This window comes from Coregonus lavaretus (assembly GCF_964263955.1).
Source record: "Coregonus lavaretus genome assembly, chromosome: 2".
Taxonomy (NCBI): Eukaryota; Metazoa; Chordata; class Actinopteri; order Salmoniformes; family Salmonidae; genus Coregonus; species Coregonus lavaretus.
In genome coordinates this window covers 27,276,185-27,292,272 of record NC_139989.1, presented here as the reverse complement: position 1 = coordinate 27,292,272, position 16,088 = coordinate 27,276,185, and the positions used below count along the sequence as shown (strand labels likewise).

General features: G+C 43.1%; 1 protein-coding gene across 1 annotated transcript in view; it reads left to right on the top strand.

The window, feature by feature from the left end:
- Positions 1-1,088, top strand: part of LOC311103009 (supervillin-like) — a gene marked incomplete at its 5' end in the record, with an annotated part of 110,015 nt that extends 108,927 nt beyond the window's left edge. The window contains 3 exons of the mRNA XM_084144504.1: positions 13-168; positions 544-564; positions 960-1,088. Of these exons, the coding sequence (XP_084000630.1) occupies positions 13-168; positions 544-564; positions 960-1,046 (264 nt within the window). The 3' untranslated portion in view covers positions 1,047-1,088. The remainder of the gene's footprint in view (positions 1-12; positions 169-543; positions 565-959) is intronic.
- Positions 1,089-16,088: the final 15,000 nt, after the last annotated feature.

The following is a 16,088-nucleotide window of genomic DNA, read 5'->3' as shown; positions in this document are numbered from 1 at the left end:
TGTGTGTCCCAGGAGGCGGAGGTTTGTAACCAGATAATTCTGGTAGAGGATGTGTTGGCACGGCTGTGTAAGACCACCTACCCCCTGGCAGACCTGCTGGTACGGCCCCTACCCGAGGGAGTCGACCCCCTACGCCTGGAGATCTACCTAGACAATGATGACTTTGAGGTGAGGCCACGCCCACACCTACGGTACCATCAGCACCCTGGAGAATTATTATGACATTTTGTCTAGGTTTGCCTTGGCTCAAACCATATTATACAGGTATGTCCACTCAGTCTGTGGTTGAGCTATGTTTGCAACAATAATGAGACTCTCTCCAATGTGTGTGACCAGGGATCATAATGGAACATTATACACTGGTAGTCAAGGCAAACGAGTCTAAAACAGTCTTTCTTTCTAAAATCCATAAAATAATCACACTGAAGTGTCCTTCAGTCTCCTTGAACTTTTTGTTATCTGTGTTTTTATGTAATGAATGTCCTCCATCCCCTTCTGTCCTCTCTTTCTCTCTGTGACTCATCATGTGTTTAACTCTTCCAGGGTGTAGGGGCTTATGGGAAGGTGAGTTCTTTAAATTGAGAGCACAGGTGGCCCCAGATATGTACACAGCATCCTCACTTTGACTTATTAACTACATCACCCATAATCCTGTGTGTGTTGCTTTCTGTCTCACCTCCCTCCTCCCTCTGTGTCTGGATCAACACACTCTCTCACTCTGAACCTCTCTTGCATGGTTTGGTCTGTTTCCACTCACTAAGTAATAGCTGTGTGGATTTTCAGTACTAGATGCTCCTGGAGTGATGAACTGGACCACTGACCATGTTGTGACCTTGAATTTACTTGTGAATGTTTGTTTTTGCAGCTCATGCGTTAAAGTAATTTCACAAGAGTTGATATAGTGGTTGGCAGATTTTGTGTTTATTGTGTGGTAACAATGTGTATTTGCCCCCCTGCAGAAAGCTCTGGAGATGTCGAGGGATGAGTATGAGGTGTTGCCAGGTTGGAAGCAGGTGAACGTGAAGAAAGCCAAAGGATTGTTTTAGTACGTTGGACAGAAGGCTTGTCCACCGGATGACATCATCAGCAAGCGACGGTCAGTCACTGAGGTGCATCGTGGTCCAGTTGGAACTCGCCACTGAGAACTGAGTTTAATATTTAACCCCTTCATCTCCGGATTGGAGAGGGCTTGGGAACACACTCTTCTGAGTACCCTACCCTAGGAGGGAGGGAGGGAGGGAGGGAGGGAGGGAGGGAGGGAGGAGAGATGCAGTGGTGATAGGAGTGAGGATCAACAGAGTTGTGCCAGCCTCGTGTATAGTTTTCTTATTTTCTTAATTTTATTTGTATGTGTTACCAGTTTTGTTTTGTAATTATAAATGTAGGTAGTTCAGAGCCATGTGAGTGAATGTTGAGTGGATGTTTATGTAATCTGTCGGCACCCGGCTTTTTAAATCTACACAGTGTGTGCGGTTGTGTGTGCGTGTGTCTTTGTGCGTGCGTGTGTGTGTGTACCCGTGTGTGGTGTGTGTGTGTGTGTGTGTGTGTGTGTGCGTGCATGCTCGTTTGTGTGTGTGTGTGGGTGTGACCATGCTTTTACAGTACATACAGCAGTTTGTCAGTTGGTCTGGGAGCAGGAGAACCACTGCTGACACACCCCAAATAGACTCTCTGCAAGCTGTTCTTTTATGTGTGTTTTGTGCATTACAATCAATCATTTATGTTTATATTTACTCCATAATAGGAATAAAAAGCCTTTTGAGTATTGTCTGTGACATAAGAAATAAAATAAATTGTATTGTTATTCATGTTGAGGTTGTCATATGTTAATAAGTAGTTGGACAATAATGCTCCTTTCCCCAGAGACTGTACATGTCGCCATTTTATTGAACAAATCATGTATCTACTACATTCTGATGTGTCTGTTATCATTGCTATGCTGTCCTGCATCATTCAGGTGCTCAGATTAAAGATCATTGTTGTATTTTACGGGCATGAATTTACAGAAATAGAAAGACGAGAAGAATCTTATAAATTCAACATTGTATAGTGCCTTGCTTTTATGTACAGTTTATATACAGAACGATACTAGTCTGTGTTTTAAAGACTATTTGTGATATAAAGGATATTAGAGAAATAAACATTGAAGGTAAATCTATGGATGTTGTTTTGCCTCTATCACCTGAAATGATCTAAATGGATGTGTCACAAATGGCAACCTATTCCCTTCATAATGCACAGCTTTTGAACAGAACCCTATGTGCCCTGGTCAAAAGTAGTGCACTATTACATTTACATTTTAGTCATTTAGCAGACACTCTTATCCAGAGCGACTTACAGTTAGTGAGTGCATACATTTTTCATACTGTATAGGGAATAGGATACCATTTGGGACATACACATTGTTTCTTTAATCCCTTGGCTTTCAGCTTCCATATAATGCCTAAACCCTCAATGACACAGCAAACTGGTAAGTCTGGTATGTTCTCTCAGATAAAAAACAGAAGTGTACGTTTATGCATATGTATCAATTGATTATGTATTTCGTTTGTATTTTGTTGCTAGGGTATGTTGTTGCACAGTTTCTCCAACAGAGTGTGCTGAAACACAGATAGATACTATGGGAGAATCTCAATTGCATTTCCTTTCCTCAACTTCTCAAATCACATTGGATGAGAAGGTCAGAGAGGAGAGACTTCTGACCTTCCAATCCAATGGGTTTTGAGGCACGAACTCTCAATGAATCAAGGAAATGCAATTGAGATTCTCCCCTTGGTTGCTGTTGAGTCATAGGGGTCATGTTAGGGTGTTGCATGAGTCAAGTCAGGTTGCTGTAAATTGCAGGCTTTTTGCTGTGATCACAGATTGCTTGCCGGCATAACTAATGGTGGCACTGCCTAAAGTGCGGTCTGATTGAGTAGTACACCTGCAATTTCTAGTCTGTTGAGATCCTGTATTAAATGTTATTATACATCATGATTGTCTCATGTAAAATGGACCTCTGAAACTAATTTGTATTTGACTGGTGCTCTCTGTAGCTCAGTGTCGTCATGCAAGCATACAGACCAGACTAGACCGTGCTTTTGAATGTCATCATGTAGCCTTGTCATTATCAGTCCCAAATCTCTGCTTAAGCAGTCCCACACAAACACACACACTCACCATCAGAGCTGTGAGTGTCAAATTTGCCAGGGGATTTTCATGGCTCCCTTTAAATGGCTTTTGTAGGTCAGATACTTGTGCAACTGGAACTCAACATCACTTGAAATGCTCTAGCAACAATAAATGTGTCCATGTTTTAAAAGCTAACAGTTATGCAAATACTCTGCCGCTGTGTTTAGTGAGGTCAGTGCTACTGCATGTTAATACAGTATACGAAATACATGTTTTCTTTGGTGGGGGTAGATCAACTTTAATATTGCATATATACTGTATTGTGGCTTCTATCAATGTAATTGTCTGCATGATTTCCAATTCCCCATATTTTTTTGTAAATATATTATTTTAAATATATATATTTTCCTTTGTTATTTTCCCCGAACCCTACCACCCCTCCCGTAATTGGACTAAATTAATGGACAACAGTATTTGGCCTTCTACTTCCAGCTTATACATACTACATACATTTTACGGACACAGTATATTTGACAATAGTTATCTTTAAAGTTTTGTTTTTAGTCCCACCCTTCAGCTATCCTCAACCTATCTCTGTAAACTATCTCTGTAAACCATCCAATTTTGATTTCTAATTGCCGTATCTTTTTCAACTGTGCTATAATGTTCTGAACCGTTCTATTCTCATAGTTTCTACAGATTGTAAATTATATCAACTTTTATAGAGTATTATAGATCGATTGACTATGGCTTTTCAAGTCACCCAGCAGTGCTATTTGCAGGGTTAGCTCCAGGTAAATGTTGCAGTACAGCAGAAGTTTGTAAAATGGAAGATAATATTAAAGCTCTTATTTATTTTTTTGGAGGGGGGGGGGGTGTGATGTGAAGATCTGAGCTGTCATGTCGTATTCATGATCGTGTCTGAGCGTGTGTGTGTCTTTGAGATTGTGATGAAAGAGGAATGAGGGCCAATTGATTAAGTTTGGTGCAATCGCAGAAGAACAATACAGTATACACCTCAGCCTGTTACTGTAGCTGTCTCTGTTCTGCTCATTGTGGATCCATCACTGTTCTGTTGTATTCATTGGAAGGGCAGGGCGTACGTTTGTTTCAACATTACACAAAGTTCACAGGGTCTCTGTCTGACAGGCAGCACACTTTGAAACTGATGTCTCCTCCCTGCGTGCAGGATGGCACAGTTCTCGGTCTCTTCACACACCAACACAAACACACAGTGCTGAATACAACAATGTGGGATCTACTGTGTGTGTATTTGTGTGTGTACTAGCGTGCCACATTTTTTGATACACTGTAGCAGCTCCAAACCTCCAGTCTGTTTGTGAAGTCTCTTCTGAGCTCATCCCAGTCTACCCTCTGAGGGCTTTGATCCGCGACATGCGATTCCTCCCACTCTACCACCCACTCAATGTAAGATGCTCTGACTCTCCCTCGCTCTCCTTTCTCTTCCTCGGTTTCTCTCTCTTCGTCTTCACCCCTCTCTCTCCTTCCTTCTCGCTCTTCATCCCACTCTCCCAACCCTCCTCCCTCCCTCCCTCTCTCTCTCCTCTGTTTACCATCCATAATCCATAATACCATGCAGAAGACAGAAAGAGACACACACAAAAGAACTGTAGGTAGTCCCATGTGTGGGTAGCATTGTTGCACATCCAATCCGTCTTAAAGCAGGTCTCTTATGTGAGAGTGACTCTGTGTGTGTTTGTGTGTTACTCCTATGCGTGAGTGACTCTCTGTATCATAGCCAGGAGTCCGTCTTGGCATCACATTCACATCATGTCAAGCTGCTCAGGGTAAGAGCCTGTCTCCGGTTAAGAGCCTGTCTCCGGTTAAGAGCATTGGAGTAAATTATACATCAGAACAGTAGAATGGAACAAAACCAAGCAACTGCCAGCCACGCACGTTATCATTACCTCAAGTTTCTTATCAAATAGACTTGATTAATCTCTTTTGCCTTCTCTCTTAAAGGGGAATTCCACCACGTTTGAACATATCTCCAGCACTGTTTGTGATTAATTATTAGTTTATGCAAAGTATAATTAAACTATCAGTAAATATTTAGCCTGCCGTATGCCCACAGTACGCTTTCGAGGCCCAAGCCCAGCTCGTCTATACACTACTAATAGACTAAATGTAGGGGGAAGCAAATGGCACCCTATTCGCTATATAATGCTCTACGGGCCTATAAACCCTGATCAAAGGTAGTGCCCTATAAAGGAAATATGATGCCATTTGGGACGCAAACAGAGTTTGGCAGCTATCTCCCTAATGCTCTTAACCATCTGTCGTTGCTTAGGCCCTTTCCACGAGAACATAATGTTTATGATAAATGTTAATTCAACACGCAGTCTTGAGGTGCGAAGTGGCACAGTTGAGTTTTAGCACCTTTTATTTCACAATATTTGCATTTGGCCTGGTGCCTCTCTCCTCCCTCTCCTTCTCTTATCCCACTCTTCTTCCTCTCTTCCCTCTAACACTCCTCGCCTCTCCTCCCTCTCTTCATCTCATCCCTGTTTCCAGAATCCATAGAAGATCACAAGCCCATAACAATGACAGGTGTAATAAGGTTTAGCATATATTCTTCAGTGCTTCTGTTTTGGTTTTGTTTGTTTGAGTTTCTATTTATGTTGGGAGTATCACAAAGCGCCTCCATGCGTCAAAAATGAGCTAAGTTTCTTGCTTGTCTCTACTCCTTTTTCTCCTCCTGCGTTCTCTCCTCTCTTCCTCCACCTCGTTCCCTCGTTTTTCTGGTTGGAAAGGAAAAGCCTCCTGAAGCCAGAGTTTCCTGTCCAAAGAATAAGACTGTCTCAAATGGCACCCTATTCCCTATATAGTGCACTACCAGGGCCCATAGGGCTTTGGTCAAAAGTAGTGCAATAGGGTGCTATTTGGGACATACCCTAGGGAAAGCCACATCTGAAAGACCCTGAGCAGAAAAGCTGAAATGATTTATGGGAAACAAATGTTTTCTCTCCTTTTCTCTCCTGCCCAAACTTAGTCCTCTCAGTCAGTCCTTGTGGTGATCTGTACTTATTACCCCAGATTTAAACCTGACTGGATTTATGTTGCGTGGACGGAGTCTGATTTTGGACTATAGCCTCCTGCCTGTTGTAGTTCCCTTTGTAACTAACAGAACAGTGCACTTGGCTTGTGTCTGAAATGGCACCCTATCCCCTATGTGGTGCACTACTTTTTTTTTAACCTAGGCCCCTGTTATTGGGACAAGACCCTTGTCTTCCAGTTCAGTTCAGCCGCTGCCATTTTGTTTAATAGGACTGTTAGGCTAATTAGCAGGAATACGTTGTGACAGCAGGTCAGTCAACATAGATCTCAGGCACAAGGAGACCTCATACAGAGATCTCCATCTAATAATTTACCCAATCACCTCCTTTCATCACTGTGTGTGTGCCCATATATGTGTGTGTGCCACACAGAGATGTAAACCCAGTAGTTGGACCTGACACGAGCTTGCCCTCCCGCTGCCACCTGGCATCATTACAGACCCTGCTTCTCTAATCAACAAGAACCAACAGAACTCCTGCCTCCAACCCCCTCTCCTCTCGTTTCCTCTCCTCCACCCCTCCATCCCCCTCTCCTCCATCCCTAGGCCCCCCTCCCTCCCTGCCTTCCACCTTCTCTGCTCTCCATCCCTCCCTCCTGAGTCCTACCTCCATCCTCCTCTCCTCCACCCCTCCATCCTTTTTAAATAACATCTGCATAATTTCACCAGAGTGAACAACGTCAATTAAACTTGACAATATACATTTTTTTGGTGTGTATTTTTAGGAAAGGAGAGAGGGAGTCAGGTGCAGTTTGGGACTGACTGCACCTGAACAAAAACACAAAGCTGTGTTACCATGGAGAGAGTGACTCAGCAACAGTCATTCCTTCTCCTTCTCTTTCTCTCACCCTCTTTCTCTCTCTCTCTCCCTCTCCCTCCTCCTCTCTCTCACAGCCCAGATCCAAGGAAACAAAAACATTATCCCAACTTTAGATCCCAAGGTCTGACCGACCCACGCTGTTTATTTTAAAACCTGAGGTCCAAACTGATGCCCGGTATTCTGTTCCATTGGCAGCAGTGGTGTACTATTTAAGTCGTTTTTGGGGTATCTGTCATTTATTATACTATTTATATATTTTTTTATACATTCCTAAAAAAATACACGGCCTTCAGAAAGTATTCACACCCCTTGACTTTTTCCACTTTTTGTTCTTACAGCCTGAATTTAAAATTGATTAAATTGAGATTTTGTGTCACTGGCCTACACACAATACCCCGTAAGTGAAATGTTTTGAGTCAATAAATATTAAATCCCTTTGTTATGGCAAGCCTAAATAAGTTCAGGAGTAAAAATATGCTTAACAAGTCACATAATAAGTTGCATGGACTCATTCTGTGTGCAATAATAGTGTTTAACATTATTTTTGAATGACTACCTCATCTCTGTACCCCACACATACAAATATCTGTAAGGTCCCTCAGTTGAGCAGTGAATTTCAAACACAGATTCAACCACAAAGACCAGCGGGGTTTCCCAATGCCTCACAAAGAAGGCCACCTATTGGTAGAAGGGTTGAAATAAAAAAGCAGATATTGAATATCCCTTTGAGCATGGTGAAGTTATTAATTACACTTTGGATGGTCACTACAAAGATACAGGCATCCTTCCTAACTCAGTTACCGGAGAGGAAGGAAACTGCTCGAGGATTTCACCAAGAGGCCAATGGTGACTTTAAAACAGTTACAGATTTTAATGGCTGTGATAGGAGAAAACTGAGGATGGATTAACGACATTGTAGTGACTCCACAATACTAACCTAAATGACAGTGGGAAACAAGGAAGCCTGTACAGAATACAAATATTCCAAAACATGCATCCTGTGTGCAATAAGGCACTAAAGGAAAACTGTGGCAAAGAAATTAACTTTATGTCCTGAATACAAAGCGTTATGTTTGGGGCAAATCCATCACAACACATTACTGAGTACCACTCTAAATATTTTCAATAATGGTGGTGGCTGCATCATGTTATGGGTATGCTTGTTATTGGCAAGGACTAGGGGTTTCTTTTTTTTTACAATATAAAAATAAATGGAAAAGAGCTAAGTACAGTTAAACGGGTGTCCTGACTCTCTGTGGTCACTAAAGATCCCATGGCACTTATCGTAAGAGTAGGGGTGTTAACCTGGGATTCCTGGCTAAATTCCCAATCTAGCCCTCATACCATCATGGCCACCTAATCATCCCCAGCTTCCAATTGGCTCATTCATCCTCACTCCTCTCCCTTGTAACTATTCCCCAGGCTGTTGTTGTAAATTATGATGTTTTCTCACTCAACTTACCTGGTTAAATAAATAAAAATACAGTTTTTGACTTAAATCGACTTGAAAATCTATGGCAAGACTTGAAAATGGCTGTCTAGCAATGATCAACTACCAACTTGACAGAGCTTGAAGAATTTTAAAAAGAATAATGTGCAAATATTTTACAATCCAGGTGTGTAAAGCTCTTTGAGACGAACCCAGAAAGACTCACAGCAACAAACAAAAAAAATGTTTAGGCCCTCAACATTTAACTCTATTATGACCTAGTTCACCGCAGGTGACAAAAGCCTTGTTTTCCCACCCAACACACATACACACACACACAAACAAATGGCAGCGTGCTAAACATCTGGTCTCTGTCTAATGTCTAATTAGTCTCTAATAAGGAGGGTAACGAGGACGTACCCTCAAAACAGCCTGGTCATGTTGCTTCAATTAAATTTGCCAGGAGGAAGATGAGGAGGGGGGCCTAGCAGCGTGATCATACTGGAAATCATGATGACCTATTCTTGTCCCCTCCTAATATAATTTGCCTGTACCTGAGAGGAAAAATTTCAATGTCAATATTTGAGGATAATATAAAACTTTACCAACATTATCTCAACTGTGTAACCTACCCTGCTTGTGCTTATGCAGTGGCTTTGCCTCTGTTATGTCAGAACCTCTTCCCACTCTTCTGCCCTCTCCCCTCTCTCCCCTCCCCTCTTCCCTCTCTCCTCTCTTCTTGTGCCTCTCTCCTCTACCCTCTTCCCTCCCCTCTCTCAGACGTTTTCCCTCCAGCCTCATAGCAGTATGATTTATCCTCAACACAACTGGTCAGAGAGTATAAATATATAGAAAGGCTGTAAACTCCTACGACCCATGAAAGTGATTAAAGGGTGGGGGGCGCGTTCAGAATGGTTAATGGGGAGGGACTGGTGCTGGCTCAGGTGTGCTTCTACTGTTCACCTCTGGCCAAGATGATACAAGATATACACTATTATTGTAATATGGAGCACATTTTCTAAAGTCCTCAGTCATCTTTATTTAATATCACTAAGATATTTGATATTCAAAACACCCACAATAATAGATATCCTTAATATTGTTTATTCAGGCTATAATGCAACCGTTATCAAAAAATGCCATCATGTATTATACATAATCATGCATGTTATAAAGATATATCATGCATGACCCAAGAGAAAACTCTTGGGTGGCATCTACTACAAATACAGTGCTTTCAGAAAGTATTCATACCCCTTGATTTATTCCACATTTTGTTGTGTTACAGCCTGAATTCAAAATTGATTAAATATATATTTTTCTCACCCCCTCTACACACAATACCCGATCATGACAGTGAAAACATGTTTTTAGAAATGTTTGCAAATGTATAGAAAATGAAATACAGAAATATCTCATTTACATAAGTATTCACACCCCTGAGTCAATACTTTATAGAAGCACTTTTTGCGGCGGTTACAGCTTTGAGTCGTCTTGGGTATGTCCGTATCAGCTTTGCACATCTGGATTTGGGGATTTTCTCCCATTCTTCTTTGCAGATTTTCTCAAGCTCTCTTAAGTTAAATGGGGAGCGGCGGTGAACAGCAATCTTCAAGTCGTTCCACCGATTATTTATGGGATTCAAGCCTGGGCTTTGGCTGGGCTACTCAATGACTTTCACATTCTTGTTCTGAAGCCATTCCAGTGTTGCTTTGGCTGTATGCTTGGGGTCAATGTTCTGTTGGAACGTCAATCTTCGCCCCCCCAGTCTAAGGTTGTTTGCACTTATCAAGGATTTGTCTGTATTTGGCTCCATTCATTGTTCCCTCTATTCAGTTCCTGCCGCTGAAAAGCGTCCCCATAGCATGATGCTGCCACCACCATGCTTCACAGTAGGGATGGTGTTAGATGGGTGATGAGCTGTGCCTGGTTTTCTCCAGAAATAGCGCTTTGCATTCAGGCCAAAGAGTAAAATGTTTGTCTCATCAGACCACAGAATAATTTGCCTTGACCGGTTGCTCAGTTTGGTTGATGTCTGGGTAGATACATATTTTTTTAATTTCCCAATGATGGAGACAACTGTGCTCTTGGAAACATTCAACACTCTAGAAATTGTTTTATACCCTTCCCCAGATATACGCCTCCATCATGGAGATCTACGGACAGTTCCTTGGACTTCATGGTATAGTTTCTGCTCTGACATGCACTGTCAACTGTGGGACCTTATATAGACAGGTGTGTTTCTTTCTAAAACATGTCCAAACAATTGAATTGGCCAAAGTGTGGGACTCCAATCAAGTTGTAGTGACATCTCAAGGATGATCAAAGGAAATTGGATGCAGCTGAACTCAATTTTGAGTGTCATAGCAAAGGGGTATGAATACTTATGTAAATTAGATTTTCTGTATTTAATTTTCAACAAGTTTACAAACATTTCTAAAAACAGGTTTACACTTTGTCATTATGGAGTATTGTGTGTATATGGGTGATAAAAAACATAAATTGAATCAATTATGAATTCAGGCTGTAACAACAAAATGTGGAATAAGTCAAGGTACATCATGCTATTAACATTTTTAGTAAAGGGAATTCATTTCCACCATTTCTATTAAAACTGAGTATTGAAAAATGTCAGGGCAAATTCCTTGCTTTATTAAATGTAATAGCTCTAGAAAAGAATACGTAAATAACATAAAGCATAATTTATTTTGTCAAAGCAGTCTCAAAACATTTATTTTTAATCAGTACTTTTAGTCATAATGCCGGAGGTCAAAACAGGCATATGGAACGGAATAACCATTAAAACCAATAATGATTAAGTTTTCTCTAGCATAGAAAAGAGTGTGCTGAGGAATCTTTAGCAGAAAAAAAAGAAAAAGAAAGAAAACAAATACTTCAGCTTTTTTTAGGTGAGGGCCTCCAGTGCAGCAGAGGGAGTAGTATAACTTGTTCTCGTGCCGTGCAGCACCATGGCATGTCATCTCTATTTAGGTACACCTTAAAGAAAGCGACCTCCTTCCAAGCACTGCCCTGTAAGAGATCTCAGGTGAGTCAGGACATTACCTGGTGTGTCAGTTGTTTCCTATGCCCTTACCAATTTTATTTTTTTAAGCTGCCGGTGTCATGATATAGAAACTCGGGTGCCACCAGCTAGCCCTAACAAGTCCTCTCTCTCCCCCTCTCTCTCTCTCTTGCTTTCTACCTTTCCTTCTCTGCCTCTCTCCCTCTCTGCCTCTATCTCTCTCTCTCCCTCTTCTTCCCTCCCACTCTGCCTCTCGCTCTCTTTCTCACACGGCACACACACTCCCACACTAGGCAGAGGAGAGTGATGAGAGAGAGTGTTGGCCTGTCTGTGCTCACAACAGGGCAGGGCGGTGCTGGGCCTGAGCCCTGCAGTATCTAGTAAATATTCGCTCTCACACAGCCAGGGTGACCTGTTCTCAGCTTGCATGCTGGGACGACAGAGCAGCACAACACAGGAGACTACGCCTGTCCTCTTCAGTGTCACAAAGAACACACACACTGCATGCATGCACACAAACACACAAACTCTTTTGACTCATCACATGCGCTGCTGTTACTGTTTACTGTGTATCCTGGTGCCTAGTCACTTTATCCCTACCTATATGTACATATCTACCTCAATTACCTCATACCCCTGCACATCGACTTGGTACTGGTACCCCGTGTATATAGCCAAGTTATCGTTACTCATTGTGTATTTATTCCTTGTGTTATTATTTTTCTATTATTTCTCTTTTTTTCTCTCTGCATTGTTGGGAACTAAGCATTTTACTGTTAGTCTACACCTGTTGTTTACGAAGCATGTGACAAATACATTTGATTTGATTTGACCCCCCACACACACACACACACACACACACATTCTCTCTTTCTTTAGCCTCAGAGAGAACATGAGAAATGAGGGGTTATGCTGTAAAACCCAGGTAGCCGACACAGACAACGCTACAGGCTAAATGACGTGAAGAGACGAGAGGGAGAATTCTGCTGTGTTGGCCGTTTGTGTGGCTGACTAGCCGCCAGGCTAACAATAAGGGCTGCGTCCCAAATGGTATCCTATACCCTATATAGTGCACTACTATTGACCGTTTCTGTCCCAGTCTTCCCTGGCTGCAAAAGAAAAACCCTGTGGCTGTAAACCCCACGCTCCCCTCTCTCCTCTTCTGCTCTCACACGACTGTGAAGCTGCCATCTCTATCTACCCTTTAGAGGAGGGGGATGGCTTCAGACAACAAGCTAACCTGCATGGATAGCACAGTCAGTTGGTTATCTATCTACCTATCCCAAAAAAGTGTCAGGAGTGCCTTAACACACACACACTCAAGCACACGCACAACCACACACACAGGGGATAGATTTACACTCGTCAGTGTGAAGGGTGGGGTGATGTGGACATCATATCTCACCTAGGTGAGAGAGAACAGAGCAGAAGCAACACGGTTTTAGATCTGTTTCACATCGGTTCCACCATGATTAGAACCGGCTGGAGTCTGGGTTCTCTCTCTCGCCAGTCAGATCTCGGTAGAACTCAACTTTAGCGTGAGTTTAGACAGTTCTGCCAGAACCCACAGTCTAAGCTGTGTGTTTTTATGATGATGTGTTCAGTGTGTGTGTGTTGGAGTTGTGATAGAGGATATAAGGTATTGATATTTTCCATCTGTGTCGTTGGGTCTGCTGTTGTGTGTACTTTACATTAAATAGCACTAGCCTCCATGTTTGCTTCCAAATGTCAGCCAATCCCAGACCAGGCCTAAGCACATAGTGGCATGAGATGTCTTGCATTTCAAAACATTTAGAGAAAAAGGCATCCATGTTCTTGCTCAGTAGAGATTTTGAATTTTGAATGAGGAGAGACCGGATGAAACAGTAACATCAATTTGTTCTCATCTGGGAAGACTTGACCTCTGCAATTTGTCAATGACATGGGTCAGAAAATGCAGAGGTCATGCTCGACAACCTGCCCACTCGACCCCATCCCCTCCTCTCTTCTCCAAACCATCTCTGGAGACCTTCTCCCATTCCTCACTTCCCTCATCAACTCATCCCTGACCGCTGGCTGCATCCCCTCTGACTTCAAAATGGCCAGAGTCGCTCCCCTCCTCAAGAAACCAACACTCGACCCCTCTGACGTTAAAAACTACAGACCGGTATGCCTTCTTTCTTTTCTTTCCAAAACACTTGAGCGTTCTGTCTCTGACCAACTCTCTATCTCTCTCAGAACAATCGTCTTGACCCTAACCAGACAGGCTTCAAGACGGGTCACTCAACCGAGACTGCTCTCCTCCGCACTGCCAAAGCTGATGCTCGCTCCTCTTTTTCTCATCCTCCTAGATCTATCGGCTGCCTTCAACACTGTGAACCATCAGATCCTCCTCTCCACCCTCTTAGGGCTGGGCGTCTCAGTCTCTGCACACTCTTGGATTGCATCCTACCTGGCAGGCTGCTTCTACTGGTGTCCCCCAGGGCTCGGTTCTAGGCCCTCTCCTCTCCTTACACCAAGTCACTCGGCTCCATCATATCCTCACATGGTCTCTCCTGTCATTGCTATGTGGCTGACACTCAACTACTTTTCTCCTTCCCCCCTTCTGACACCAAGGGAGTGACACGCATCTCTGCGTGCCTGCCAGATATGTCAGTTTGGATGTTGGCCCACCACCTCAAGCTCAACCTCGGCATGATTGAGCTGCTCTTCCTCCCGGAGAAGGCCTGCCCGCTCCAAGACCTCTCCATCACGGTTGACAACTCCACGGTGTCCCCACCCCCCTCCCGCTAGCACTGACTTTGCTGATAGCTACTTTATTGATGGAAATGAAGTTACTATGACTGAGATATGTGGTTGTCCCACCTAGCTATCTTTAGATGAATGCACTAACTGTAAGTCGCTCTGGATAAGAGCGTCTGCTAAATGAATAAAATGTAATACCTAATGTCAGCACTGTCATATTCATGTCATGGCATGACATTGTGAGTCCTGTGCCCTCCACCTCCACCTCCCCCCTCTCTCTCTCTCTCTCTCTCTCTCTCTCGCTCTCTCTAACTCTCTCAATTCTCTTTCTCTCTGATTAACCTCCCACAGCAGGTGTTGGAACACAACGTCCTCTACGTTTATAAAGAAGAGAAGGGAAGGGCTGCTAAACAGAGGGATGGAGGGAGGGATGACAAGAGGAATAGAGGAATGCATTATTTGTTGTATGATTTGGTCCTTATTCTACCCTATTATAATCCTGTTGTTATTTGGGTGTTAAAGGAAAGTGTTTTGCAAGTTCCCTCTCCCTCCTTTTCTCTTCCCTCTCTCCCTCTCTGCTTTGTGTGATGGATGTTCCTTAAGCAGCCAGAAGTGCTGTTTATTAATGCATTGTGCCCCGAACATTTCAAAATCAAGTTAAGAGGGGAAGAAAAATTACCTCAGGAAAAGAGCTAAACCTGAGCGATATAAACGTCCTCTTAATCTTACCTTGAAAGCAGCCCGGCGATAGAGGTGGGTGCCTCCCTTTGGAAAGAAAAACAGGACTGCATATTATTTCCATTTGAAAGAACACGCCAAATTACAGAAATGTGTTTTCAATCGCTCTTTTTCACAAGCAGAAACAGATGGATGGAAGTTGGGCTGTGTGTCTCTCTCTCTCTGTGTGTGTGTGTGTGTGTGCATCAGCAGATCATCTGTGTGTGTGCTAAATGGAGCTAACCGGCAGTCCTTTGCAGCCAGCACCTTCCTGTCTCAGTGATTATTACATACATTCAGATACAGAATGAGTAAATCTCATCGATCAAGCCAGCTCAGGACAACAGTCAGTGTCACGCAACAAGACAAGGTATGATGCAATAACTGTCTATCTAAGAAAAGAAAAAAAATGAAGGATACATTTTTTGAGCTGATCTTGTCTTACAAAAATAAAGTCAGTGATCAGTATGGAGAACTAGGTCCAGCTATGCTTGATGGTCACATTGACATGCAAAACAAAAGCATAGCTTGATGGTGATGTTGATGATGACCATGATGATGACGATAATAATGATTATGATGATCATGTTGATGATGACCATGATGATGTTGACAATGATCACAATGGTGAAAATGATGATATAGCTGGTAATGATGCGATTACACACTCATGTTCCCCACAGAGAGAGTGAAGTAATAGCAGCCAGACCGAGCATCAACAGCAGTGTTGCTATGAGTCACAGGGAAGATGAGGTGAGTGAGTGGTACATTGCAGCAGTTACTGTAGATGAGTGGTGAGCTGCTGGCAGACTGACTGACTATGAGTGGATGGTGACTAATGACCTGCCTAATCAATTTCACCTGAAAGCAGGAGGGGAGGAGGGGAGGGGAAGGATGGATGGAAAGGAGATGAGGGAAGGAGAGTTTACCATGGTGGCAGGCGGCTAAGTGAAAAATAGTGTCTCGTCTTGTTCTGTTCTCTTTCTGAGTAGCCTGTCTGTCCTTTTGTTCCCACTGAGAAGCACCGCCCAGGCTGAACTCTGACCCCCTCTCCTCCTCACCACACTCCTCTCCACTGGGTGGAGGGAGAGAGAGAGAGGGAAAAGGAAAGGATGGATGGCGGGCGGGAGGGAGGGAGGGAGGGACGTCAGGAAGATGGAGTGTTTTGTGAGAAGACACCTCTTCC